This window comes from Enhydra lutris, unplaced genomic scaffold (assembly GCF_002288905.1).
Source record: "Enhydra lutris kenyoni isolate GAN:26980312 unplaced genomic scaffold, ASM228890v2 scaffoldscaffold9, whole genome shotgun sequence".
NCBI classification, from domain to species: Eukaryota; Metazoa; Chordata; class Mammalia; order Carnivora; family Mustelidae; genus Enhydra; species Enhydra lutris.
The window spans coordinates 34505902-34532953 of record NW_019154093.1 but is presented as its reverse complement, the minus strand read 5'-3'; the positions used below and the strand labels follow the sequence as shown (position 1 = coordinate 34532953).

The 27052-nt window shown below is 41.3% G+C and overlaps 1 protein-coding gene across 3 annotated transcripts in view; it reads right to left on the bottom strand.

Moving 5' to 3' along the window:
- The window catches only part of LOC111143034 (phosphodiesterase 4B), a 571923-nt gene that overhangs the window by 16564 nt on the left and 528307 nt on the right, over window positions 1-27052 (bottom strand). For 2 of the 3 annotated variants that reach the window (XM_022496458.1, XM_022496459.1), the window contains 2 exons: window positions 24943-25055; window positions 2713-2806 (listed from right to left, as the gene is read on the bottom strand). In XM_022496458.1, the coding sequence (XP_022352166.1) occupies window positions 2713-2806; window positions 24943-25055 (207 nt within the window). Of the gene's footprint in view, window positions 1-2712; window positions 2807-3421; window positions 3849-24942; window positions 25056-27052 lie in introns of those variants that run through there. The other variant, XM_022496460.1, reaches the window with a different exon arrangement.

Sequence of the window (27052 nt, the reverse complement as noted above, 5' to 3'; positions counted from 1 at the left end):
AGTAACAGGGTGTTTAGGTCTGGGAATCCAGAGAGCAAAGCCTTACTTCTGGCTCAGGGGCATGGTAGTTAAGTAATCTTGATTAGGTTACTTTGCCCTTCTAGGCCTGTTTTCTCTCCCATAAAATGAGGAAATTGGACTACAAGGCCATTAAGGTCCCTTGCGGATTGCATAGTTTATAAAGAAGGCTTCATTCATGCTTCTCCAGGACTATTCCTCCAGGAATATTCACCCCACAAGATAGGATTAAGAGTTCCATGTCCCACATTTGTAGTTTGGAAGCAAGGTTGGTTGGTTGGTTAGTTTGCTTTTCAGGGTTATCCAACTGCAACCCTACAGTCCGTTACAGGGACTTCGTACCACCAGGTGTGTTTTAGCAAAACTGATCAACTCAGTCATATCAGAGTCAGAGAATATTGGAGCTGTAAGGGATCCGAGACGCCACAGATTCCAATTGCCTCATTGTACAGATGAGGCAACTGATGTATCTTTTGTTAATATGAGGGATTATTTTTCCTCCCTACATTTCCCAAGAATATTCAAAAATTTATTCTGTCTAGTCTGTTTGGTCAGAACTACCTTGTGCACACATGCCCACACAAACACACACACACTCCTACAGCTGAGTCTCTAAGGATTGAGATTCTAACACCTTCCCCAACAACCTGTTTTTGATCATGTAATTTTGGGAATAACAAGAAGCCAAAAGATTGGTTTTCCTCAAGAGATGTGCCAAGTGGCAAATGAAACATTCAAGAGAGCGTTGATGTTCTTGAGACACACAGTGTGGACCCTGAGAGCTCATCCTTACTCTCTTATCAGCTTTCTCGCGTAATAGCTTATGATGATAAGAGAGAGATCAGTCTGCTAAACTATTCTTGCCGTCCTTGGTGAGCGGCTGGCGAAAGCTGCTCCAAGTGCACAGAGCTGTGTCCGTGAAGTCAGAGACGACAGAGGGCTCCTGCAGCCTTCCTCCAGCCCTGAGAGTCTCTCCCGAGATGACTTCTTCTTCTCCCCCCCAGTCATTAACCTGGAAAATGTTAGACTTCCAGTTCATGAAAAATCCCTGGGTGTTGCACAGAGCACAGTACATCTAAAAGGGACAGTGGAAAGGGCGCCCGCAGGTGGCTCAGTCATTACGTGTCTGCCTTCGGCTCAGGTCATGATCTCAGGATCGTGGGATCGAGCCCTGCAACAGGCTCCCTGCTCAGCGGGAGGCCTGCTTCTCTCTCTCCCATTCCCCCTGCTTGTGTTCCCTCTCTCTCCGTGTCTCTCTTTGTCAAATAAATAAATAAAATCTTTAAAAAATTTTAAGAAAAGGGGAGAGTGGAAGATGCTTGTGTTCAAAGGAACGAAGTCAGGGTGGGGGGGAAGGTGGACTGATGGGAGAAGAAAAGGATTGGTCTGTGACACCTGCTGTTCAATTAGATTCTAGCTGCCTCTCAGAGCTAAGCTATATGAAAATTCTTCTCCTTTGTTCCCTGACAAAGGTGTTGTAACTGCCACTGGAGCAAACCAGGTGCGGAAGGCACCACAGAGAAAACAGTTGGAAAGGCACTTGTTAATCGTGCCCCGCCCACCTGCTGCCAGTTAATGTCAGGGGCTCTGCACTAGGCTGATCAAAGATTGATCGGCTGACAGCAGAAACAGCTTTGGAATTAGAGAAATGGGATTGATTTTTAAAAAATAAAACCAGAAGAGGTGTGTGTTGCCCTGAGGCCCCAAGGCACATGGTCATGGATTTAAAGATGTGTCTTGATGCCAAAAACAAAGGGAGGTGTGATATTCAGCTGTAAGAACGGGTTGGTTCCCTGCATAGTGGAGTTCTGTGAACGGGCATAGTTCAGCAATATTTGAAAGTCAACAAAATCAGCATCTAAATGTTACCTATTTATTTTAAAGTACAGGTTTGCATATTCTGCAGGCCTTATTAAGGAAAAATACCATCCAAATAGCTTCACGATACAGTAGAATGGCTTTAAACACATGAGCTCAGACATCCCAAGTAATCAGACAAGATGCCTGATGGGGGTTGAGGATCTCCGATGCAAACCTGTTCTGACAGCGTCAGGTGTTAAATACCAGCAATGTGACAACACAGCACAACAGATAAAAAGCATCCGATTGGGAAGATAATGATGCAGCTTGCAGAAAGCCCAATCTTTCAGAGACAGAAGATTCCTCTCTTCCCACTGATCTTTAAGAAATAACTTAGCAAGGCAATAGTCAAATTACTTCCAAAGCTTGTTCCCATGGGCCAAATCATCACACTGTTATTCTCCAACCATATCTCTTACAAACCACCTAAGAGGAAATATTCTGCTCCAGGTCCAGTTATTGGAAGAATGTAAAGAATACCATGTCAGAAGAGCAAATAGTCTGGTCCCTCAGGTTTGGATGACTGGACCCCCAACCCCAGCCCCTTCAGCGGTCTTGGCCAAGATGGAAGTGGGTAGGTGGATAAGAGGTGACCGGAGGTACATAGAAATACAATCAGCCTATAATAATCTTTTGTCTCTGATGGCATTCTTTTTTCTTGAAAACATCTTTCTGCCTTTTTTTTTTTTTAACCTTAAATGTTGTCCTTAGTTCTTATTCGAAATGGCTTTTTCTGTGACTTAACCCCATTCCAAACTCACAAAGGGTTGTTGCTGAAGAGATTCATATGGAAAAATCTCAATTATGGAACAGGTTTCCCAGTTAATATCTTACCTAAGAAGGTATTTGAAATATATTCAGAAACCTGGTTCCCTGATCGGCTCATCTCTGAGAGGTGGGTCAGCTCCCGGTTCAGCATTCTTTTGAACTGTGTATGAAGAAGAAAAATATATTATTCACCTAAAAATTAGCAAATGATCACTTAAGATGTTTTCAACTTTACTGGGAACCAAGAGATTGGAGGAGCAGATACCATTAAATAAATGATACTGCGTCTACAAAACACCCCCTTAATGTGAAATCATTCCAATATCATCCTAGGGAGAAAAAGAGGTTTTCTTAAGATTTCTTAGAATTAACATTTGATTTCTTCTGAAGATGCGAACATAGGAAAAGGAATTTCAATAGAGGTCAAGACCATTTCATTTGAAAAATGTAACAACTTTTAAAACCCATTTATTAGAAATCAACTCGAAAATATTACTTGAGAGATTATATGTGAAAAGTTGAAGAGAACACTAAAGGGGAAAAGAAGCATCCTTTAAAAATCAAGTTGCAGAAAAAGAATTGGGTTAAAATACAACACAGTCTTCTCAAATACGATGCAATATAACATCCCCTTATTATACAATAAGCAGCCTCCGCGGGCTTAGGGACAACACAAATTAAATCGTTACAGATGTTTTTCTACTTCACAGAAAGCATACAGATGTAAATGTTTCACATTCTATCAAAGACACATAACAGAATCAAAGGAACCCACCTTGATGTAACCCCAAGATACAGATAACAAATAGTTTGCCTCAGGCATTTTGGAATGCTCTCCTTGCCACAATCCACAAATCCCTTTGAAAGAATTCACTGTTCTGAGAGAACAACCCCGAAAGGACCGGGAAAGCCGGGAAAGCCGAGCAGATTCAGTGGTAAAATCATCAAAACTTATAAAAGACAAAGTCTCCAAAATTTAGGGCATTTCCTAATCCAAACAAAGCCCATCTTCGCACTCCATTCTTAAAAGAAGCCTATGCTCCCTGCTTCTTCCCTGGCAGAGAGAGTCATGCAATCAGGAACTGCACGAAGGAACGAGTCTGTCTAAATGCATTCAGCTGGCTGGTTTGCAGCACTTATGAATTATGAATAGTCCTGGTGGCCGAAGGGGTTTCCACTCTAGATTAGTCCTGCTCAGCTGAACTCTGCAAGGAAGGAGCGATTCTTCTTTCCTGAGGGGTTGCCAGACTGGGAAACACAGCCATCTTTTAAAAAGGAGAAGATTAAAATGGAGGAAGCCCCATGAATATTTAAGTAAATCTGAAGTCAGTACCCTCCCCCATTTCGACTAGGTGTTCTTAACCCTCTCTCCACTGCACAGACCGTCCTCCACACAGTCACGCTAATGGTTTCAAAGTGATGGTGCTTTTGAGTCATTTACTTTCTCAACATTTAAAAAAAAACTGAGACCAGGTAAAAACTGTGCCTGTCTTCATACTAGGCTTTCAGAATACAAAGATTTTTTTTTTTTTTAAGCTAGCTTTTGGGAGGGATTTTTGCACACGGATGGTGTGTGACAGTGCCTTCAGCCACCCTTTACAATGAAACAAGTGGGAACAGAATGAACTTATCTCATTTAAAAACTACTTCATTTGTGGGGTGCCTGGGTGGCTCAGTCGTTAAGCATCTGCCTTGGGTTTGGGTCATGATCCCGGGGTCCTGGGATCAAGCCCTGTATAGGGCTCCCTGCTCTGGGGGAAGCCTGCTTCTCCCTCTCCCACTACCCCTGCTCTCGCTGTCTCTCTGTCAAATAAATAAATAAAATCTTTTTTTTTTTAAAGCACTTCATTTGCAGAATGCAGTCTTCTCCATTCCATCAGCTCATTAATATGCATACTAGATTGCATTCGACCAACGAATCAAACACCTTAGACCTTTACATCTAGGATCCAGAACGTGTTAGGAAATGTAAGCTACCATTTGCTGCATGAAGGGTGAATTACTTGGGTTATGAAGGACTACACTTTTGGTATTTGAGTATTAAACATCCTTTAATTCATGTTAGAAATATTTAGGAGTTACACTAAATTTTATTTCATTTTAGCAATCTAGGGCATGTTGAGAAAGTCATTCCCTTCCTGTAGACTGGAGCTCTCTCTCCCTCCCTCCTGCCCTCCTCCCTCCCCCCACCCCCTTTCCTTGTCAGCCTTAGACAGCACAGGCTGGAGGAAAGGCAAAGAGGAGAGTCCCACTGCAGTGAGCTTCCCAAGCCCATCCCACTCCCCTCCTTCTCCCTCCTCTCCGTTACCCCACCCTTGGACTCTCAGAAGTTCAAGTACAGCATGTTAAAGCAAGAGCAAAGCACCATGGCAACAGCCCCCACACGCAATTGGCTCTCTTTCCTGTGAGGCTTTCTCCTTTCAAATGAGCATCCTGCACCAACAATGACTTCACTTCAAGCATCCAAGCCCCCGTCATGCCACTGCCTGTGCCCGGGAGACCAGGGCCTTTCTAGTTGAAGGCAACGCAACTTAGCATTGTTGCCTGCTGGCTCACTGCACTATGCATTGTTCTCCGAGTGGTTCTGGGGGAACCCTGCTTGCGTATGTGTGTTTTCCCGTGATACAATATGTAGTTAGCAGTCGCCAGGGATGTCCGGATCAATTGTCTTGGCTGGTGTGTTTTACTGATGGAACCTCTATGCAGCTTTGAACTCCAGGTGAATCGTGTAAGTTACAAATTATTTATTTTTCAAGACAAACCTGCTTGGTCATAGTGGCCCCTCATTTTTACTTCTCAAAAGTCAGGCCCCTATGCTAAAGACTTAGAAGCCGGAAAAGACAGGTTTGTATGCTCTGACTGATCAGCTAAATTTTGGAAAAGAGGGAAACTATACTTGGAGCGCTGCTAAAATGTCTTGGAAAAAAGCAGAGACAGATAATTTCTTAAATTATGTCTCTGCATAAGACTTAACCGCAGGTAACATTCAAACACTCCATCCTCATTTTGGTTCCTTCGGTTGCTAAAATATTTAGGAAGATTTTGGAGTCAATGAAGTTAGTACTAGTTCTAATAAAACCATTTTATCATGTATTTGATAAATACTTTTTGAACATCTAAAATATGCCAGGAAAAGCATTAAAGATAGAGAAGTGAAAAACAAACAAACAAACAAAAATACCCAAGAAAACAAATAAAAACAAAAAATGAAACTAAACTAAAAAACACCCTTTTAGTCAGCTTTCACCCTTGTAGGAATAGTCAGATACATTAGGGCATGTTCCTTGACCCCAACAGTTAACCATCTGGAGAGAGTGGGGCCAGTTCTTTACTAGCTCTGAGTATAGAAGCAGGGAGAAATTCAATAATAAAAGGCAAGGAAGGGAAAGACTTTTCTCCTTCCTTTCTTTCTATGACCTCCCATGGCCACAAAAACCCTTGGGATACACTGTTATTCAGTCCCAACACGGGAGCCAGGGAAATGACTCTCAGCTACAGGACTGAGAAGGAGCCAAACTCCTCACTTTTCCTGCATTGATTATAGAAGGAGTAAACTATGTAACTAATGACAGATGAATACTACCTCCTCCTTCCTTCTTACAGCTAAATTGCTCTCCCATAAGTCTTTCGCTACGGGCATGGCAATGCCACCAAAAAGTCAAGTCATCCTAAGGTAACCCTAAAGCACATAACGTGATGAAATACACCTATGGAGGTCACTCAGGGTCAGAAACTGACCCAATCCTAAAATGCTGCTTAGCAACAACCGTTGGTTTCCCTCTTCCGTGAGGGAGGGCCCGACCACACTGGCTAAGGCCATCAAGGCTCTCATCAAAAAGGATTCATGAAGGGCCCACTTGTGTTGGGCTCTGTATAAACCACGGAAGGTAGCAGACAGGAGCATGTTTTCCATTCTAGCAAACGTAGAGGACAATCAGGATGGTTAGCGCTGACCATGCGATGTAACAGACCAAGGGGTGGAACAGAGGGGAACTGTGTTTGAGGTTAAGGCTGAGGAGACAGTTGGATAATCCGGCTTGGCTTAGTTGGGTTTTCAGGGTCAGACCCCCATATGAGAGTGTTTCTCTTGAGCCAGAGACAGCCACAACGCAGTAGACAAATCCTGACTGTCACTGACAGCTCTGACCAACAGTCCTGTGAAGTCACTTCACCTCTCATATTGAAATGAAAATGATGCATGGTTTTTGGTTCTAGGCCTTCCAACCTGAACCTGTCACGATTCTAGGACAAGTTCCATTGCGTCTCCTACAGACTGGACACAACACTAACAAGCGACGATATTTCCCAGAAAGCAAAGCTCTCTCAAAACTACTGAGAAAAATAACCCAAATTGGAAACACTTCAGTGGGCAAGAATAAGTCCCCAACAATGGGGGCGGGGGAAGCATTTCTCATGCCTTCAGAGTTTGATATTCTAAGACTCTTGCAGTCTCCCTGTCTACTTATCAGGTTGGGTGTCCAGTCTGGATAGGAAGGTAGAAAAGTTCCTGAGCGAAACTGTGTCCCAAGCACTTACAGGGTTGAAAGGGAATGGACATTATTTATTTTATCAAATGCGGCAGAGAAATCCACAAACAGGAGCACACTATTTCAAAGATAAATGTGTCTTTACTACCTAACGTACACAGATCCGATTTTTCTGTTAAGAATCTGCCTTCACAAGAAAACCCTGTTAGAGCCTACCTAGAAATAATGTCCCCAGAGGAAATGGCCAAAGCCCCTTTTGAGCACAGACGAGGAAAGTTTGTGAATGGACCCTTAGTAACACAAATTCCTCCAATGCTTCCTTAAGCTTACGCCCGCCACTGGATTCGCGAACACTGTTAGAAATTGTCGTTCTTTTTTGAAAATGGAAAAATATATCATTCTCTATAAATGCTTTAATCTTGCTTGCCTCGAATATATCTGCTCTATCAAATCACACAGGAACGTTTTTGGATAGGCTACCTTTAATAGTGGGAAGTCATTTAAAATATATAGTAGCAAATCTGAAATTCAATTATACTTGATATGAACGTTTTGTTTTATGGCTTCAGTTTTTCTTTACCTTCAATGCTACATACAGAGATTATTTTCTTCCTAGCCAGTTTTTTTTTGTGTGTGTGAAATGATGAAACACTCTATCGTTTTTCTAGATTTCTCATGAGAGGACCGGTTTGAGCTTTGTGCAAAGATCCACAAGCAACGTAGGAGCTCTCTTGGTAAGGAGGTCTTAGCTACACTAACTGCACAGGAGGCGAGGAGCAGAAGGATCTCAGAGATTCGTCCCAGTTCTAAAACTTGGGGGTTTTACGTTTCTAAGAATAAAACAATTCAGAAGAGTAATCATACGAGGGGCTAGTATCAAGCACATAGAAGAGCTACTTTTAAAGACTCATTTTGGCTTGTGAGGGGGTGACCTGGATGTCACCAAGGAAAGAATCTTTAGTGACCCACTCTATCTTCAGCAGATCAAAGACTAGACAAACAGGCACCTTCCTCTCATTGGTAACCTCACACTGAAGTCAGTAGGTAAAAACTGTGTGGAGAAAAAAAAAGAAAGGAAAAAAAAAAAAAGAGCCAACGAGAGGAAGACCGCTCCAGCAGTTACCCCTGTGGGTGGCCGTCTACGCAGGAGCCCATCTGTGAGACAGGCGCCTTATTGTGTGGGACCTTCCTGTTTTTGCAGTATGAAACCACTGCCCAAGTCATTAAAGTCACAATGACTTTATTAGGGACTGCATTTTGACTCATATTTTACACTTTGTTAGTCACAACTTAATCAGAATTCCTGGGCATCGGGAAAGCAAAGGGCTGAAAATTCCTCCCCAGAATGCTAGCGGTGGTAGCGGGAGTCACAACAGCTCAGGGCAACCCACACGTCAGGAGGGCTCGTCTCTGTCTCAGTTCTGGCACAAACTCCCTGTGTGATCTTGGGTTAAAACAAACTGACTTCTGGGGGCTCGGGTTGTTTTTAGCGATGGGCATGGCTTCTTTCGTTATAAAATGGCTAATTTCAAAGGTTCTTTCTGATTCCGAAGCACTGTTTCTTCATACCCTTATTTTCCCATGGAAAGAAGACACAAAGAAGTGAAGAACTCTAATTGCTAAGTATCTACCCTTTCTTCGCAAAATCTGATGTAAACAAAAAAACAGGGGTTTACTGTACTTTCTCTAGAACCCTTTATCAAACTCACGATTTCCACAACTTAACATTTCAGATCATCTGGCAGTGAGCGTCCCGTCTCTTGTCTCCTTTTGCTCTTTCCCTATCTATCTATCATCTGTTTGAAACTCCATGTCAATGTTTAGCATATTTGAGAGGGAAATTAAGTTGAATTGAGTGAGTTGGTAATAGGATTCGGGACAGAAGAACATGTCATTCGTTGTCCACTAACATCTCTCCACTAGAAACCATAGTCCCATGATAGGCCATCCCAGAAAACAAGCCCTGGTGTGTGAGGATCTGGAGCACACCGCTGGAACACGAGGGAATAAAGTTAAGTCATTCTAACTGTCCACGTGCCACATCAGAACGAAATTCATCTAAGCACTCCAGAATTGAGTGATTCTCTTCTTAACTGTCCAGTGATGTAGTAATCCACAACAAATAAAGATTGAAAAAGAAGCACAAACATCTCTGGCATATTCTGCGACAAAACATTGGCATTTATGATGAAGCTAAAATTGAATAACCTCCATTTGCTGCTTAAAGGACAAGATCTGCTCGGGTGACATTTTATTTTATTTTATTTTAAGATTTTATTTATTTATTTGACAGACAGAGATCACAAGTAGGCAGAGAGGCAGACAGAGAGAGAGGAGGAAGCAGGCTCCCTGCTGAGCAGACAGCCCTATATGGGGCTCGATCCCAGGACCCTGGGATCATGACTTGAGCCGAAGGCAGAGGCTTTAACCCAGTGAGCCACCCAGGTGCCCCTCGGGTGACATTTTAAAAGTCAAAAGAGGAACAGACCTATTAGAGTTTTCATACACAGAACTGAAAAACAAAAAGCAAGGCAAAACAAAACAAAACACCCTCAAAAGAATTTAAATACAACACTCTACAACTTGACAGTAGGTCTTAAACAGCCCTCAAAATTAGTAGGTGTTTCTTCCTATCTATTTATCTATCCTCTTTGCTGCTGTACATTTTTCTTGGAATTTCTGAAACTTTTCAAGAGGAGATATGGCACAGAGTATTGGGACACTCAGAAAGGGACCTCTCCTACACCCAAACTAATTCTCTTAAGAATGTTTAGAGAAACTTCTCATGACTTAACATTCCCTTAATTCCAAAAGTTGTTGCAGTGACATAATTAGACAAAAGACACTATATTTATACCCAAAGACGTGTTGAAATTTTAGGTAAACAATAATTTTTTGTTAGTATTAAGTGTGTTCTAGATAGTTCATGTCCCAAATATCCCATAAAGAGACTGGATTTAAAAATCAAATACTCATATCGTGTTAGGTTTAGAGGTATTGTGTATTTTAAAATAATTGAAAATGTTCAAACTTGTTCTTTTTGACAGAGGTCTTTCCTTCTGGTGAGAAACACAACACCACTGTCTCTGTTACTAGAGCTTCACAATTTCATTTTATGTAGTTGAGCCATTTCTTTTATCTGGCTGTTAATAGAAATAGCATCCCCCCCCTAAAAAAAGAGAGATGAGTTGGCAAATCTGGGATGCTGGCCTGACAAAGACAGCAAAGGCCTTTCTACAGGAGATATCATAAATCATTGCAGCTAGTGAGAAAAAGCAAGGAATCAAGGTACACTATTTAGTTACCCTTTTGTTTCTGCATTTAAGCCATCTATCCTTTTTCTGTGCATAATGGCTAATATTTAACCTCAAGCTTCTAAAGCCAGTTCTAAGGCCATGAGTGTTAATGTGATTCCAGAGCAGATGACTAAGGTTTCTGTCGAACCATTTCATGACCGGAAGTCCTACAACTTACTATATTTTTTTTAGAATTTTTTATTTTTTTATTAAAATATATTATTAGCACCAGGGATACACGTCTGTGAATCGCCAACTTACTATATTTTTAAAATTAGAAATCTTACCATGGACTAGACCCATACCCATCCAGTATAGCGTCCTCTACTGACCAGCAGAAAACATGATCTATGCCTCAAGACCTTCACATCTGACTTGAAAGTCATTGATGCAGAACAGAAAAATCATCCCCCAAACATGTGCTTTCTTTTCATAACCCCATAACTATTGGTCATGACTCTCTTTACGAACTGATTTCCAATTTTATTCTATAACGTCTCCTGGGTTGTTTAAATTCTGCACTAAGTATTACCTTATTAGAATTCTCAATATTTTTGCAGCCACAAATACCTACCATAGCTTGTTTTTGAGAACACTATTCTACCCCTTTAAATACATCATGTGACATGTATTGTGTTTAATATTAATTATATTGATTTCTACTAAAACTATGTTATGTTTACATCCCCTTTGAGATAAGAGACAATGTGATGCTTCAAAGCCTGCTATGGGAATCATTACTTCTGTTTTCACAGTTTCCCAGCACTGGAAATTTATAAGATCAACTCTAGGGACCATCTAATGAATAAAGGAAACCTATGGGCTACGTAGACTTAGCATTTTATTCCCTGAAAACATGTAAGTGATCTGCTCTGGCATTTTGGTAATCCCTACACTAGACTATGCACTTGCAAATTGAGAAGAATCTGCCACGTGGTGGAGGCTAGAACATATTTTTAAACTATAAAGGATGAAAACAATGGTCTCATCTAATTTTATTCTATAAAAAATTATATTGTGCATTTCATTTTCTTTTTTTAAAGATTTTATTTATTTTTTGAGAGAGAGATAGAGCATGAGCATGAGCAGAGGGAGGAAGACAGAGGGAGAAGCAGACTACCCCACTGAGCAGAGAACCCAATTCAGGACTCAATCCCAGCACCCTGGGATCATGACCTGAGCCGAAGGCAAACGCTTAACTGACTGAGCCACCCGGGTGCTCTGCATTTCACTTTCTTATTAGCTACCATAATTTAAAAATAGATGGATGAATGCTCTGCACAACACTGAACCCCAAGATGTATAGTTTGTTGGTTCATGGAAGGCTTATAAAGGTAGTTTCAGAGCTGGAAGTATAGGTCACACATGAAGTAGAGGGGGTTCTGGTCATAGCTGGCCTTCCCAGACAGATCTAACAGCTTAAAGGGGACACTAACAGCAAACTCAACATCATACTAACATGCCATCGGGTCAGGTGAGCATCCAGCTGAGTCTGCCAATAAAATTCGAGTCTGAAAAACTTGGCAAGTCATTGAGTCTCTCAGAGACTAAGTTTTTCCAACTTTAAAACTTTAAAATGGGTTAGAAATAATATATGTATGACTGGCAAAGTGTAGCACTTGTCCTTTATCTCACAGGATTTATACTTGAAGCTGATGCTTTCTCAGTTTTGTCTCTGAATTTAATTTGATTTAATTTAAGAGGTGGGGAGGAGAAGAGAGAGAGAGAGAATCAATCTCAGGCAGGTTCCACGCTCAGTGTGGAGTAGTTGCAGGGCTCGATCTCATAACCCTGAGATTATGACCTTGAGATTATGACCTGAGCTGAAATCAAGGGTCAGATGCTCAACCAACTGAGCCACCCAGGAGCCCCAGTTTTGTCTCTGAATTTTGAAAGAATTTGAGCTTATCGTAGGGTCTTCGCGTGGGTTTGCTTTGGGGTGGAGCTTTCAGCTGGCTCTTTGACATCCAAACTCATCTTGTTGACACTAGCTGGTAGAATTCTAACTACAGAATTCCCACAATATGCTACCGTAGGTGTGACGCAACACTATGTCATTTTGATTACATGACACACGAGTTACTCATAGAAGTTCTGGCTCTCTGGTTGACATTCAGATTATTCACCAGTCTAAGGAGTGTAAACCAGAATGGCCAGAAACGTAAATGAAGCCCATCCAATGAAACCATAACTCAAAACAGCCTGGGGTTAGAACTGTATCATAAAAAAAAAAAAAAAAAGCCTATTCTGAGATGTCTCACTGTTGCTAACTCTATCCATTTATGATTCCATGACTTAGCCAAATTCCTCAAATTAAGAGACTCTAGAACTCTTTGTGTATGAACAAAAGCCATGAATGGCCACCAGTTGCCTGAAATAAGGATAAGTGCACCGAATATTCATCTTGCTTAGACTGCCACGGTTGAGGTCAGTCCAGTAACACATCCGAATTAATTGAATATGTGCCTGGGAGAGCAGTGAGAGGAGTATCAGCAACATGTCAGGAACAAAAAAATACAGCCAGACAATGACAGAATGACTAAACGGCTACACTCCAGACACAACAGATATGTAGAGTGGCTGAGTTTCAGACACAACACGTGTTCATAAACATGTTCCCAGATGAGTGTGCATCGCCAGGCTCCAAAGGGCCCAGATCCTTGGTCATAGGATGCAGACTTTCCAAGAGAAAGGTTAACCAAATGCTCCAATGCTGAACCAAACAACAGCCCCACTGTGCTTCACATTTCTATTTACAAGAAAAGAGCATTTGATCCTGATGATTTTGTTCTCTATTACCGGACCCTGAATTTGGGAGAAGGTTCAGGAGCAAGCTTCTGCACTTTCTGAGGGTAGTTTGAAGAGAAGAGTCATTGTACCCCAGATGGGAGTTTCTTATTCAACTGAACAATGAGAAAAATGAATTGGGTGTGGCAAGCACCTGTACAGGGCACGGTGTAGTACAACAGGAAACAGGATTCCTGGGTTCTAATGGATTTGCTGTTAACAACGTCGTTGGTTCTGGACAAATTAGATTCCATTTCTGAGCCTCATGCAAGGGATATTTATCTGAATGTCTACCATGTGTCTAGAGTTATTTTAAATTCTGGGACTACTCTAGCAAACGAGTTCATGTTCCCAATAACCTCATAGTCTAAACGAAGGAGATGAGTAAAAACCAAGTTCCATGACAGCAAAATCAAGATCATAAATTTGTGACTGCCAACTGTAAAACCCACAAGGTACTGGGTTAGGATAATTAGAGAAGTTCTCTCCAAAGAGATAACATCGGAACTGAGGCCTGAAAAATAAGAAGGGACCTGGACTGAGCTCTAGTTTTCAAAGTCTATGATTACGTGTTTTGTTACAATTTGTATAAGAATATAACAAATTAACTTGTGGATTTCCCTTTAATTTTTATTTTTAAATCATTTGACTTTGGAGCAAAAAAGAACAAGATTTCATTCTAGGGCATCAGCAGTGAGTAGCTGAAAGGCTTGGACAAATCAGTGATGTCTCTTGCATCCTGTTTCACACGGAAAAGGGGAATATAGTAATACTTTCCTCCTCGTGAGCATCAGAATGAGATCACACAGGGAGAGCTCTGTGTAAGCAGGAAAGCCCTCTTCAGGTATGTTTCCTTACATTGCTACCTTGGATCTGGCAACACAAAAATAACAAACAGCAACACATTTAGAGAAAGTGGCCCTTTATTTAATGCTCTATCCCAGGACCATAGGGAACTTTGAGAGCAAACAAGCTTTAAAGTGAAGAAAGGGGCCTTAAAAATCCCCACATCGCTTCACAACTAATATTCCCTTGGGCAGAATCAGAGTTCTCTGGGAAATACCGTCCTGGATCACAGGGCTAGATTTGAAAAGCAGAGCTCAAGACAGAAAAATCTTTCCTGAGTTCTTCCTTACTAATATTTGCTCCTCTTTTCTTACTTTATGAAAAAGGGCTCATATTTTACTTGTTTTAACCCAACATATTCTCTTGCTTTAAAGAAAGACCATTCCTGTCCAGAGATTCATGTTTTTATTTATTTTTAGCAAAACTCTCTTATTTTAGGATTTACTAAGGGCTCTTAAGGTTGTTTCTTGAAAAGCAACGTATGGCCTTTCTTAGTTTGAAAACTGTTCTATGCCCCATCTACAATGCGACATTAGACAATGACCTTATCCTGTGAACATAAAGAAGGAGAGTATTAACAAAAGAGTATTTTTAATTAGTGTAATCAACATTAGATAAATTTTTTGAGATTAAATTATACTGATTTAAAAATATTTTAAAAATCATACTGGCAAATCCTGATGAGATATTATCAGGGAACCTTCTGTGCAATGGGTAAGAAAGATGCAAATAAATTTTGTGCAACTAGATCCTGAGTGTGTTAAAATACAGCAGGGAAAAATTTAGTGACCGCTCACCCTGTAACCAACATAAATGAGTTACTGGACTTGGTCAAGTAAATGCAGATATATTTAAATCATTCTGAATCGGTTACAGAATGGAACTGGCAATAGCAATCAAACAGATAAGGGGCTGAGGCAGGGAGAACACTGTGCCCTCTCAGCTGGGTAGATGGGTAGCATCTGGCTGGCTACAGATTTATCTGAGCTATGAGCAAGACATCTAGAGCAGGTGTTGGGAGACCTTTCATTAGTGATCTGTCAGAGTCCCTAGCTTCTCACAGTCAAATGGGTGTGCAAGAGCATACCAAAAATTCATATGACCACTGGGTAGTATAAGCATGTTCCATGAAATTTTGAAAATACTAAAAAATATTTCCATCTTTAAATATCATGCTGTGCCCAGCAGCGAGGTCATTACCTGACCTAGAATCCATCCAAAGCCCTCAGGTCAACACATTTCTTAAATCACCCAATCAAGAAGAATTTCAGAGAATTTTTTTGAATAAGATAAAGCCCAAATCAACCACCACCAACCGACAAAAGCCTTCATCTGTTTTTCGCTTTTCTCCTAACCATTACACAGAAATAGAGCTATGACTCTTTGAGACTTTTTAGTCCTACCACTGAGTTTACACGGAGTCTCAAAAAAGTCAAGACACCATTGCAGGCCTGAAGAGCTTACAATCTGGAATAGACTTACATAAAACCTCAGAGAACTAAAATACTAGTTACGATACTAACCACTAACCTAGGTAAGAGGATGGTTTATGGAAATCTGATCAATCAGAGTACCTAAGTCAAGGTTTCAAAAAAAGAAAGCCAAGAAACCTGGCACTAGAAGTAGGTTCATAGTATGGGCTCGATGGTGCATTTGAGTCAAAGGGAAGTCTTTAAGGCAATGGAATGCTAAGAGAGAAGTAAAGGTCTATATTTCTTCATTCTCAAGTTATCATAAAACTCTTACTTATATTCTTAAGCCAGGTTTTCTTTCTTTCTTTCTTTTTTTTAAGCCAGGTTTTCAATAGATTTTCTGACATCAAGGGAAGAGAAGAAGTTGGAAGTCCATGGTTTGGCCAGTAGGAGCTACTAAAACTTAGTATCATTTCGATTATGTGAAGATAAAAATGTTAATCCTGGCTGCCTTTGCAAAATGAGATTTTCTTTTCTGATAGCATGCATACATAGTATATTTTGATGATATATACATATATTTTAATTCAGAAATTAAAACAGCAAAATGTGAAAAAACAAAACAAGAAAACAAAAACAGCAATGCCAAAGGCATTTAAAGTAACTCATTCCAACTATTTCCTTCCAGATTTTGAGCACACAGTTTTCAGGAATACTAAATTAGTTCTCTTTACTTGAAGTCATTAGGACGTGGATAGCTTTTACTCAAGAAAGGTAATGAGGACAATGAGAAGGTTAAAATCAATGCAACTGATAGTGGGACCATCCCATGTCTTTAAGTGTAATCAGCCTTTTGCTGAAGATGAACAGCAAAGTGGATTTGTAATCAGACCAGTATTTCACTACCTTAATCTTCCCCTAATTAACCTTGTGACTCTGCAGAAGTCATTTCATAATGAAATTATATTTCATTTAGATTGTGTTTTATATTTTACAACGATCTTCAGAGTACATTAGATATTCAATCCTCAGTTTCTATCATCCTCATCTATAAAACACAAGGGCTTCAAATCAAGGATATCTAAGGTTCCCTATTGGGTTTAAAGTTCTAGGATTTTGTTTAAGACAGCCATGTGAGACTATAACTGGAAAAAATATATTTTAATCTTTTTCTGGCTTGATTTATCACCTTTCACCATCCGTACTAACCAAAGACATTACATAGTCGCCAAATGACCATTTCACTTTGCCCTGTCTGATCAGCTTTAGCTCATAGCCTATATGGTTGAGTTGGAAAGGTATTTTTATTTAATAACAACTTCTCTTTTTACTGTTTTCTTTTCCAAAGTACGTAATTAAAATTTACCTTTTCAGATAGCAAATGACAAAAACTCTTGTCGTATATCTACACCTTCTTAAATTGGTTTAATCATTTTTATGACCGATATCTGTCATGTCTATGACTCAAATTTCAGTTGTATAATTGCTAAAGGTTATAACATCGTACACTATGCTGCTAACAGTAAAAGGAACTTGGCCATTTAAAGTTTTTAAGAACATTTTTAAGACTGCCATACTTTGAATAGCTAAAAAATATAAGTGAAACTGAGCTGCAAAGATGAAACTTATTTTCAATAAATTCACTGAACTTCAATTTCTGAAGGCTTTAGGTTTCAAAGGTGGTACATTTCTAAACTGCAAGTAATTATCAGAAAGAAACACGGGACTGATGAGCAGAAATCCATGATTTATAGCCTTTAAAACACTGCTCCATAAAAAGAAAAAGACCATCAGGAACTTCTTAAAGAGAAGAAGATTATCAGGCACTTCCCAAAACAGAAACAAAAGAAACAGAAGTTTTACTGTCTTCTTCATTTCTAAATAACTTAACAGCCCTTTCTTTGTGGAAACACTTGGCTACTTTAAAGTAAATCAAACAAAGGAAGTTACAGTAAAATATCCAGGAGACTAAACAGTTTGGCACCAGTGGAGGGAAACATCACGTACAATTGGGCAAGACAGAGAGGGCTGGCAGGTCGCTGAAAAATGCTAAAGTGGAGGATGTGCTGCGACGCACATCCACCGTTGGCACAGAGCCTTCCAGAGTGTGAAATCTATTGACTGTGGCACAAGTCTGCCCTCGCGGCTTCGGTTTGGTGAGTCCTGGCTTCCAGAAAGCTGATGTCTCTCCACTTGCTGAGCACACTTTTACGCAGAAGGCAAACTGTGGGAAGATCTGCCCAAGACTAGGGTCCATCCTTGGCTCTTCTTTCATAGATAACAATGGCACCAATTTGGGAAGCCTTTTTAGATGAGGATGCATTCGAAACGAAAAATTAAAGACAAGAAAGAAGTAGGAAAAAAATGTGAAACAGACGTTTATTCCATTAAACCACTGTAATTCCATTTTTTACAACTAGCGTTCTGGATTTATATTTGATACTCCAAACATAGTTGTCTGATTTTTTTTCCCCCCAATAGGGACAGAAAGGCTCCCCTTAAAATGACTTATTTATCAGATTTTGATAATATAATCTTGTCTTACCAGCTAGCCGGGGTGCAACAATCAAAGGTAATGTGCCCTGACTTCACTTCTATTTCATTTGTAGAGATTTGATCAGTTTTTTTGCTAGTTTTCAAGTGAACTAGCAAAAAGATGGGGGGGGTGGTGAATGGATTAGACCTCAATGAAGGAAATGGTTCTGTAAATATCAATGAAGAAGTATTTAACCAAAGGAGATTGAAAATCAAAGTTACTAAAAAGCACTAAACTTTCAAAATCTTTGATTTGTTAAGTTTTCAAAGAGCAGAACTTAGAACACTAGATTACACAAGAGCCCTGCGCTGGGCTCCGTGCTTGGCTGGAAGCCTGCTTCTCCCTCTCCTGCTCCCCTTGCTTGTGTTCCCTCTCTCTCTGTGTGTCTCTCTCTGTCAAATAAATAAATAAAATCTTTACACTCTCAATAATACAACTTATTTTGTCATAGAAAGTAACTGAAATAATGCCAGATAAACAAACAGCTTAATCTTCTCTTTCTTCTTTGTTGGAAGACAAAATGTAATGCAGACAGTCTATATCTTAACTCTAGGAAACCTCCCTGTATTAATTATTGCTACTGAAGCCCTGCTCCTCTGTTTCATGGTCTTGGGACATGTGTTAGAAAGGATGTAATATACGATGAAATTGCCCCAACTTTTTGGATGATAATTTTCAAAAAAAAGAATAGCCTCTCCCCATTTTTTTAAAATGTTGGGGAGAGGGTGTAAAAAGGGGATTTGGAGGTTGGTTGTCTTTTAAACAAAACTTCATTGTTTTCTCTTAGGCCCTGTTAGAGAATTGGGGAGAACAAATAGATCCTGAATTTAGCAAACCTGTCCACAAGAGGCAGCAGATTCGTTTAACGCTGTTATTTACCTTTTGATGAGTGTTTTACAGCCATCTTTTGTAACTATGGTTATTCTCCTCCCTCTTATCTGTTAACAGACACTGCTTCCCAGCCAGGGAGACTGAGTTTAAGGTTATTAATGGCTGGTGTGGAGGCCCAGAATACAGTCATTGCAGACCAGGATTCTGAACCAGACTTAAACAAGCAATGATGGCCAGAGTTCGAAGAATAAGACCTCCCAGAAATGACAAAATTTCCTTGTAAGCATTACTAAATACCTTTCTGTTTCGATATTTATCTGTCCCACCGGGATCAGTGACGGTGAGTCAGGTGGCCCTGGGTGTGAATCCCTCTCTCTTCTTCACCTTAGGCAATGTAATTCAACTCTTTAAACCTCACTTTACTATAAAATGGAGACAAGAATAAATAGTATGGATTTCCGAGGGTTGCTGAGAGTATTACTGACAATGTAGGTAAAGGGGCTCAGCACCACATCTGCACAGATAGCAGAAAGCTGTGAAATTAGTTTGGCTGTCGACACTTACTGTCCCAACCATAAATGCAAGAGCTGCAAGACCCCATGGAAACAGTTTTCTCCAACTATTTCCTTTTGTAGATAAAGAAAGGCAAAGATTCCAAATGAATTAACTGTTTACAATAATATTCCTAAATAGAGGCAAAGCTAGACTTCAAACTCATGGCTTCAACCTAGGCTCCTTTCCCTTTGATGCCTCCAGTTCTATATAAATCTGAGAGAAAAGAGAGAAAACTTGGATCGAAAATGTTCAAGTGTCCCAGCTGGCTGTCAGAACTGATTTTCCTTCTATTCTTCCCTCGAATCCAGGTCACCTCTAACATGTGCAGGGCCACATAAATAAGTCTGAATAAAGACAGAAATCGAGCTACCTCCAATGCTCCTCCTACCTCAACAGACATCCCTTCCTAGCAGCTGGGAAGGTTAACGTGAAGTATACATTCTTAAATTTCCTGGTTATGGCAGTGCAGGGGGACCTCGCTCCAGGACCGCGCCCTGTCCCATTTCTTCCCCCAAAGAACACGCCTTTGCACACCCTTCTGGCACCACTTGCCCATACAAGCTCCTCCCACACACTTCTTTCAAGCCCAACTGCTGCTTCTTGGCTACTCTTTGGGCCTAAGGATGTGAGTTCCTGTAGCACCTCCAGGAAAGAGACCTGAACAGGCCCTGGAACGGGGTTCAGAATCATTGGGCAGAGAATGCAGGGGCCCAGTGGATGCAACGTGGTCCTGGGCAGACACCACAGCTGCCCCTGGACCCCGCCGGCTTCGCACCTCCTGCAGCAGAGCACAGCCGGTGGACGAGCCCAGGCTCTCCTAGAGCAAAGGATCCAGGAAAAGGACCCCTCGTGCCCTAAGGGCGGGAATGCTTTGTTTGTATCATTTAACTTTGGGCAAAAGTAGAAGTAATCCCCTCCAATGATTAGTCACCTGCCTATTATCTTCCTGACATAGCTCTGAGAGGAACCTGTTGACCAAGAAGATCTATTCCCTTCTTGGTTCTGCTGGATCCGACATTTCCCATACTTATTGATTATTCAGTTAGAAAGAAAAGGTGACTCGCCCAAGTGCGGGGCAAACAGCCTATCAGGGTCATATTCCAGCATCCTGCAGCTTGAGTCCTGAGGGGCTCCAGGCTGATAGAACTATATGAGTTTATTCCTTCCCACCCAAGAGCACAGGCAATTATCTGCCTTTACTTTCAATACTCTGGTACAGACACACCTGAAGAACCGGAAAAATAAACCTGTGTGGCCAGAAGGACTCACTTCCCCTTTGATGGTATCTGCCGCTGACTTCAAGATACCTTCAAAGAAATACGACCTTCTATCTCCCCGTCTAATATCTTAAAGATTTCCTTAGCAAACCTGGACTGAAGGGCTAGGTCCTGAGGCTTCATTCTAAAGACACTACTGATAATATGCAGGACTGCTCTTCTCAACAATGAAACTTGCATTTTCACCAACAGAGGGCCCAAAACCTTTGTCCTACACATAAAAACAGCCCCAGGACAAAGCTGGTCAAGAAAGAACAGGAGAACGGAGAGTGTTTGTGGGGAAGTCAGGCTAGTGACAAGCTGCTTGAACAGAGCTCCTCGCTGAATACCACAGCATGTTCATCTTTTGAAAAACCTTCAACATGCTGGGTATAAATGACCCCTTTGACACTTTCCCCTGAAAAGTTGAGGCGACAGACTCTGCTCCTGAGTAAAACTCCCTGTCCTTGACAGCTCCCAACTACGCCTCACTGGGATTGTTTTGTGCTGGGCCTTCCTCAGCCACTGTTGTTGCAACTCTGTACTTTCCTGACGGAGTCTGTCAGGAAGGAGACAGGAAATTCTAGTCACCCGCACAGCAGCTGTGCCATTCCTCCTATCCTCCTCCAATGACGTCGGTTGGCTTTGGTGACACGAGGTCAGGAACTGAGCCACAGGGAAGGTCAGGAAGATAGGTCAGTGTTTATGCCGTTGTTGGGCTGGGGATCCTGCTGGGGCTATTTGCTTTCTTCCTTGCTATACTGTTTCTCTTTCCGTTCCTCTTTTTATAATGCACAGCCAAAGCATCCTGTTTTGAAAACATCTGACTTTTTTGTCACCGAGGAACTCATGCTCTGATGCGTTTCGGCTGAAGTGTAAGACAATTCTTCTAATTCGGGAGGCGATAAAAGTTGAAACAAATATTAATGAACAAGTCTAAGAAGCCAAATTGTCATTACAGAAAACAGTTCTAACACGTCTAACTGAACTTGGGCTGCTGGCAGAAGGTTCACTTGACATCCTTTTCATCTTGCAAAACAATGTCATTGCCTCGTAAAACTGCTGAATTTATTTCATCTTCGGGGAAAAACAACCTATAATATTAACCCGGCTGGCTGCATCTTTCTCTATAATCCTGTAATTCCATTTGGCCTGTGGCCAGCATTAAGAGAAATGAAGGAAATTGGGGTCTACGGGGAGACTATGTTTCTATAGGTCACAGAAACAGTTCCTTACCTCTCAGACTCTGAAATGTACTTGGGAAAACCAGTTATCAACTTTGAGTCACAATTTTCTTCAAAATATAAATGGGTTGAGAAAAACAATAAACACACAACCCTACCCAGATGGGGTAAATATGAAAGACTGCTTGTTTTTCCTGCACTGGGCACAGTCAACTCTCTACCATTTGCACATTCCCAAACATCCTCCATGCAAAGCACTGGCTTTCCCATCACCGCTGCTGAGTAGGTAAAAACTCAGTAACTTACTTAGCTGATCAAAACTAAGGGCATATAATTTTGCAAAGATGTAGTGGCTGCTATTAAGAAGTCTTCATTTATTGAATCTTTACTACCCAGCAGGTGCCTTGCTGAATGTTTCAGATGCATTATCTCATTTAATCTTCACGGTGACTCAGTAAGGTAGGTACCACTTTTATCCCTGTCTTCCAGATGAAAAAATTAAGACTCAGAACAGTTAGGTAAGTTAGCCAAGGTCAAGTAGCTAATAAATAATAGACACAGGATTTGAATCATGATCTTTTGACTCCAAAGGCCGTGCTTCTCACATACTTCCTGTATAGAATATCCTCAGACTCCCTTCCATGTCTGTAACTCAGAGATTTGCCATGGCTCCTTCGTTCAGTGAGGGGAAGCAAAAGATGATCAGATACAACTACACAGTGATGATGATGATGATGATGATGATGATGATGATGATGATATTTTTAAACAGTGACTTGGATGGAATGTTCAAATAAGTTCAACCACATTCAAAATTAAATGTGGGACTTTATTTTTACCACAAGTAATTAAGTCCCCCCCCCCACCTTGCCCAAAACTGATATAGATCAATTTCTTTTTGGTGGCCACAAAAATATTCTTATTATATTATGTTATACGTGCCATAGATTAAACTTTACCTGAAACAATTATATGGATAATCAGGATTTGTTGTGGGGGGGGGATGGTTGCTAAGTAACAAGAGAAAGAGATCTTTTACAAATGAAAATGACTTCAGCTGTCAGTTGAGCACTATTCCTCCTCTGGATAATTGCTTTGCCCTGCAACCTTTCCACTGTAGCTGCAGAAAGTAGGTGCACGCCTTCTCCTTAAGCTAACTGTGTCTGGATGAAGGGTTAGCTCTCCCTTTAGGGTTAGCTCTATTCAACTTTCATTGCTTCCTGCATAGGACACCATAAAGGAGGAGCGGAAGCCTTGAGTGATTGGAATTCTCAGCAGGACTTACACAGTCCTTGGTCTTGGAGCCTTATTGACCATTACACTGAATATGGAAAGTTTTTAAAACAAATTTGCAAAACAGATGATGTTTAATTTCAGCACTCCAGACAGAAACCTGATCAGAATCTACAAGGCATCAACACTCAAAATGAAAAATAATGACAATTTGCAGCTTCTCAATGAGAATTTTTTTTCTCTCCTGGAATTAGTTGGCTACTTTATCTTAGCAACTCAAGAAGAAAGTTCAGCATGTCTTTTATAGCAAAACCTGCTGAAAAACTACTCTCAAATATTGAATCTACATCTCAAATGGGTATCAATGCTCACAACATGCAGTAAATAGAGAATCTGTTCATGTTCCAAAGTAGGCTAAAGCATGTGTGAAAATCTTTTCACTTGGAATCTAGTGTGGTTTGGAGAAGTTACGCAGTTAAGCCCTCCTCATGGGGAAGCAGTTGGTTGAGATTTACAACAGTCTGGAAAATCCCAGAATTTTGGCTTTCACTTGAGAACTTCAGAAAAAAGTCAGCAAATAGTTAAATCTCAAAACTTTTCTTCTTTTTTCCAACTTGAACCTAAACTAAAATTTGAGAGACTTATTTCATTTTCTGTCCTTTTGTTAACCAAGAAACAAGAGTAAAAGGAGTCCGTTCCTCCACCAGTAGCCCCCTTCAAGATCTCCTAAGGACGCAAAGCTCCCTCTGCTCAGATCCTGTGAGCAAGAACCAATAAGCCTTGATAGGAAGGTGATACTTTTAACCCTAGGAAAAAGAGAAGAGGGACACACATTCCCTAGTGAACCTCGGGGCTGGAAAGGGCATGTTGGCAGGTGTGGAGCAAAAGCTTTTCCCGGCCCCAGAACCATAGGACAGTAAGACAATACCTCAGGCTAGGATGATTGGGGATTCTTAAAATGTGTACTTATATGGGTACAGAGTTAAGGTTTTCCACTAAAAACAAAGCAGTCAGTATATACATAAATGCACACACATCATATATATTTATAAAATTAACATTCTCGGCGGGGGGGCACAAACAAAAGCAGCAACTCTCACTACATAAATTAGCACTCTAAACCCAGGCGTTAATTAAACAAATGATATAATGATAGATAATTAAAACTCTTCCACACTAAGTTTTGTCTGGGGATTGTAAACAAAACTATTTCTTTGCAGTACGGGTGGAACTTAATTTCAAATAATTCTACTTTGAAAAGCAGCAAACTTCTACGAAGTAAGTTTCTTTTTTGGAGATAAAGTATATTGTTTCTTTTTTTCTTTTTTTATCTTAGGTTATGCCAGCATCACAAAAGAAATGTCAGAAAATCCCAGAATGTCCTTCTGAGAATAATTTCGGAATTTACAAAACTTCAGGGTGAACCATTTCTCCACTGATATACCGAGGTCACATTATTTTCTTGTCCAAAAAACATGTCTAACACCTGATTGCAATGTAAAGTGTTATCCAATTTACCCTACGAATTCACTCCGATGTTATCTTCCTGACCATTGTTTTTTTAAAAAGGGGGTTTCATTTGTTCACCAGTAAGCTTTATAAGCACCCTCTCACCTTAAACATATACCCAACTACATCAATAACAAAGAAGTTTGGTTTCTGGGAATTCAAGCACACGGAGGACTTTTTAACTTTTGCTGTAGCATCCAGACACTCGCCAAGGGTGGCATTTGGGGACAGAATCTTCCGAGGCAGCTCAGCAAACTCATTCTGACCGCCGGTGTCCTCGGATGCACCGCGGCCGCAGGCAGAGGCCAGGGGAGCCCAGGGGAGCGAGGGGGGTCGCTTTCAGGAATAAGCGGTCATCTCTTACCTTGTTCGAAGCCATCTCACTGACAGAGCGGTAGGTCTGGATGGTCTCCAGCTGGTCTAAGCACCAGTCCAATTCCTCCAGCGTCTCCATCGCTAGTTTTTGATAAGATTCTTCTGCAAACAAACACACAGGCATGTAGTCAGGCTGCAGCTGCTGCAGGCTGTCCATAGCCGAGTCCCCGCTGCCGCCGCCGATCCCGGAGCTACTGAAGGTGGCCCCGTGCTCCTTCATTATTTGCGCGCCGACTCCTTCCTTCCAGCTCTCTCCACCGGGAGAACAAATCACCGCGGTGCTCTGCCCGCGACGGCTGGTGCCAAGTTTTCACCACCGCCCCCCGCCCCCCCCCCCCCCCCCCACGCGGGGATGAGGTGTCCGCGATCTACCAAGAAACTTCCTCTGAGGCAGGAGGCGGGGAACCATCTCTTAGAAGCTCATCTGCATACATGCGTCCTAAAACTAAAGGCAGAAGCAGTGAGTTTTCTCAGGCTCTCGCTGCCTTAGTCATCCTGGGGCTCTTTAGGGTGCGTGATGTCATTTCTGAGTGTTTGCAGTCTGGAGGAGAAATGAGGAAAGCCTTTTCTCATTCTGCTTTTCTTCGAAACGAAACACACACCGTCGACCACTTGGGAGGGGCGGGGGACCCAGAGTTGCGTTGGAAGGCTACACAGTCATTCATTCCCGGGCATGTGTACATGTTGGAGGAACTTTTAACTCGGCAAACACTGACCCACGCAAGCAAGAGGTGTAGGCTCTTCCTCCCCTCTTCTGAATCCCTCCTTTAAGGAAAGGCAAGATGAGGTTTCCCTGATAGGAGTGGGTCTGAGAGAAACTAGAGTTTTACAGGAACACGTTTACTGGCCCCAGTAGGCAGCTCTTGTTATACTAAACAAAGCTTAAAACTTCTCTTCTGCAACTGCCAGGGTCACAGGGAAATTCTGAACCGGACTTTCAGGTGGAGCCTGATGTGAACACTGCAGATTTTCACTTCGATGAAAGCCCCCGGGGCTCTGATTTGTGGTTGTGGGACACAGGACTTTCTGGAAATACTTCTTGGTGGTCCACTCAAAGAATATTGTTTTTAAGATCAAATTTGTTGCTGGATAATAAAGCTCTTTCTGAATGGTCACATGTCACTCCATACCCAAACGTTTGTGAGTCTAAACTAAATACTCAAGACTATTGACTTAAGAATTCTATGTTAATAAACACTGAATTAACTTTATGAATGCTGGATGAATGAACGAGGCTACAGACAGTGATAAAAGTCAGTCAGACTGTCCTGCATCCGTACCTGATTTTGAGGGGAACAACATTCATTCATTCCATCAAGCTTTCTGCGATGCAAACACACAATAGGCACTAATAAAATTAAAAATCTTGTATGGAATTCTATTACAGAGAAGATGGCATACATTCCTGTCAAATTTAGAATACATATTTCCCATGTTCACACAGAAATCTGAGGGAGACCACATACCCTTTTATTATTATTTGACATTTTCTGTGTGTGGCGCTCACATTTCAAGCAGAAAAGAGAATTAGCATAAGAGAGACCCTAGGGGACTGGGATTGCTTGTCCACAGATGCACACTTCAGAGAACAGATGTTTTATCTATCCCTCAAATATGCATACACCTCAGAATAATGTGGGGTTAATATTCAATATCCTGTATGTCATACTTAAAAAGCCACAAAACCACTGGAGGTGACTTCCTCCATTTTTTTCACACTCCTCAAAAATGTGCAGACGAGAATTGAGGTGTTTTCAGTAAAACTCATCTCAAGTCAGACTTACACATACCTTCTTCTCTTCCCTCCTCGGTCTTTCTGGGCTGCTTCAACATGCAGAATCTCATCACTTACTCTGTAGTGTGTCCCAACTGCCCCGCCCCCAGTTCCTTCCAGAGAGCACTTCTTCCCAGGAAGCTTTTCCTCCACTGCCAGAACCCTCTCATCCCATCCCCAGCCTCTCATCAAAGGAAAAGTCCAACTACTTCCCAATTACTTGGGCTTTACTACCTTGGTGTCTTCTGCATCACAACCCCTGATTGTCAGTACCTAAGATGCTCTGAGCCTTTTGAATGGACTTTTGAACGGACAATGACCTTTT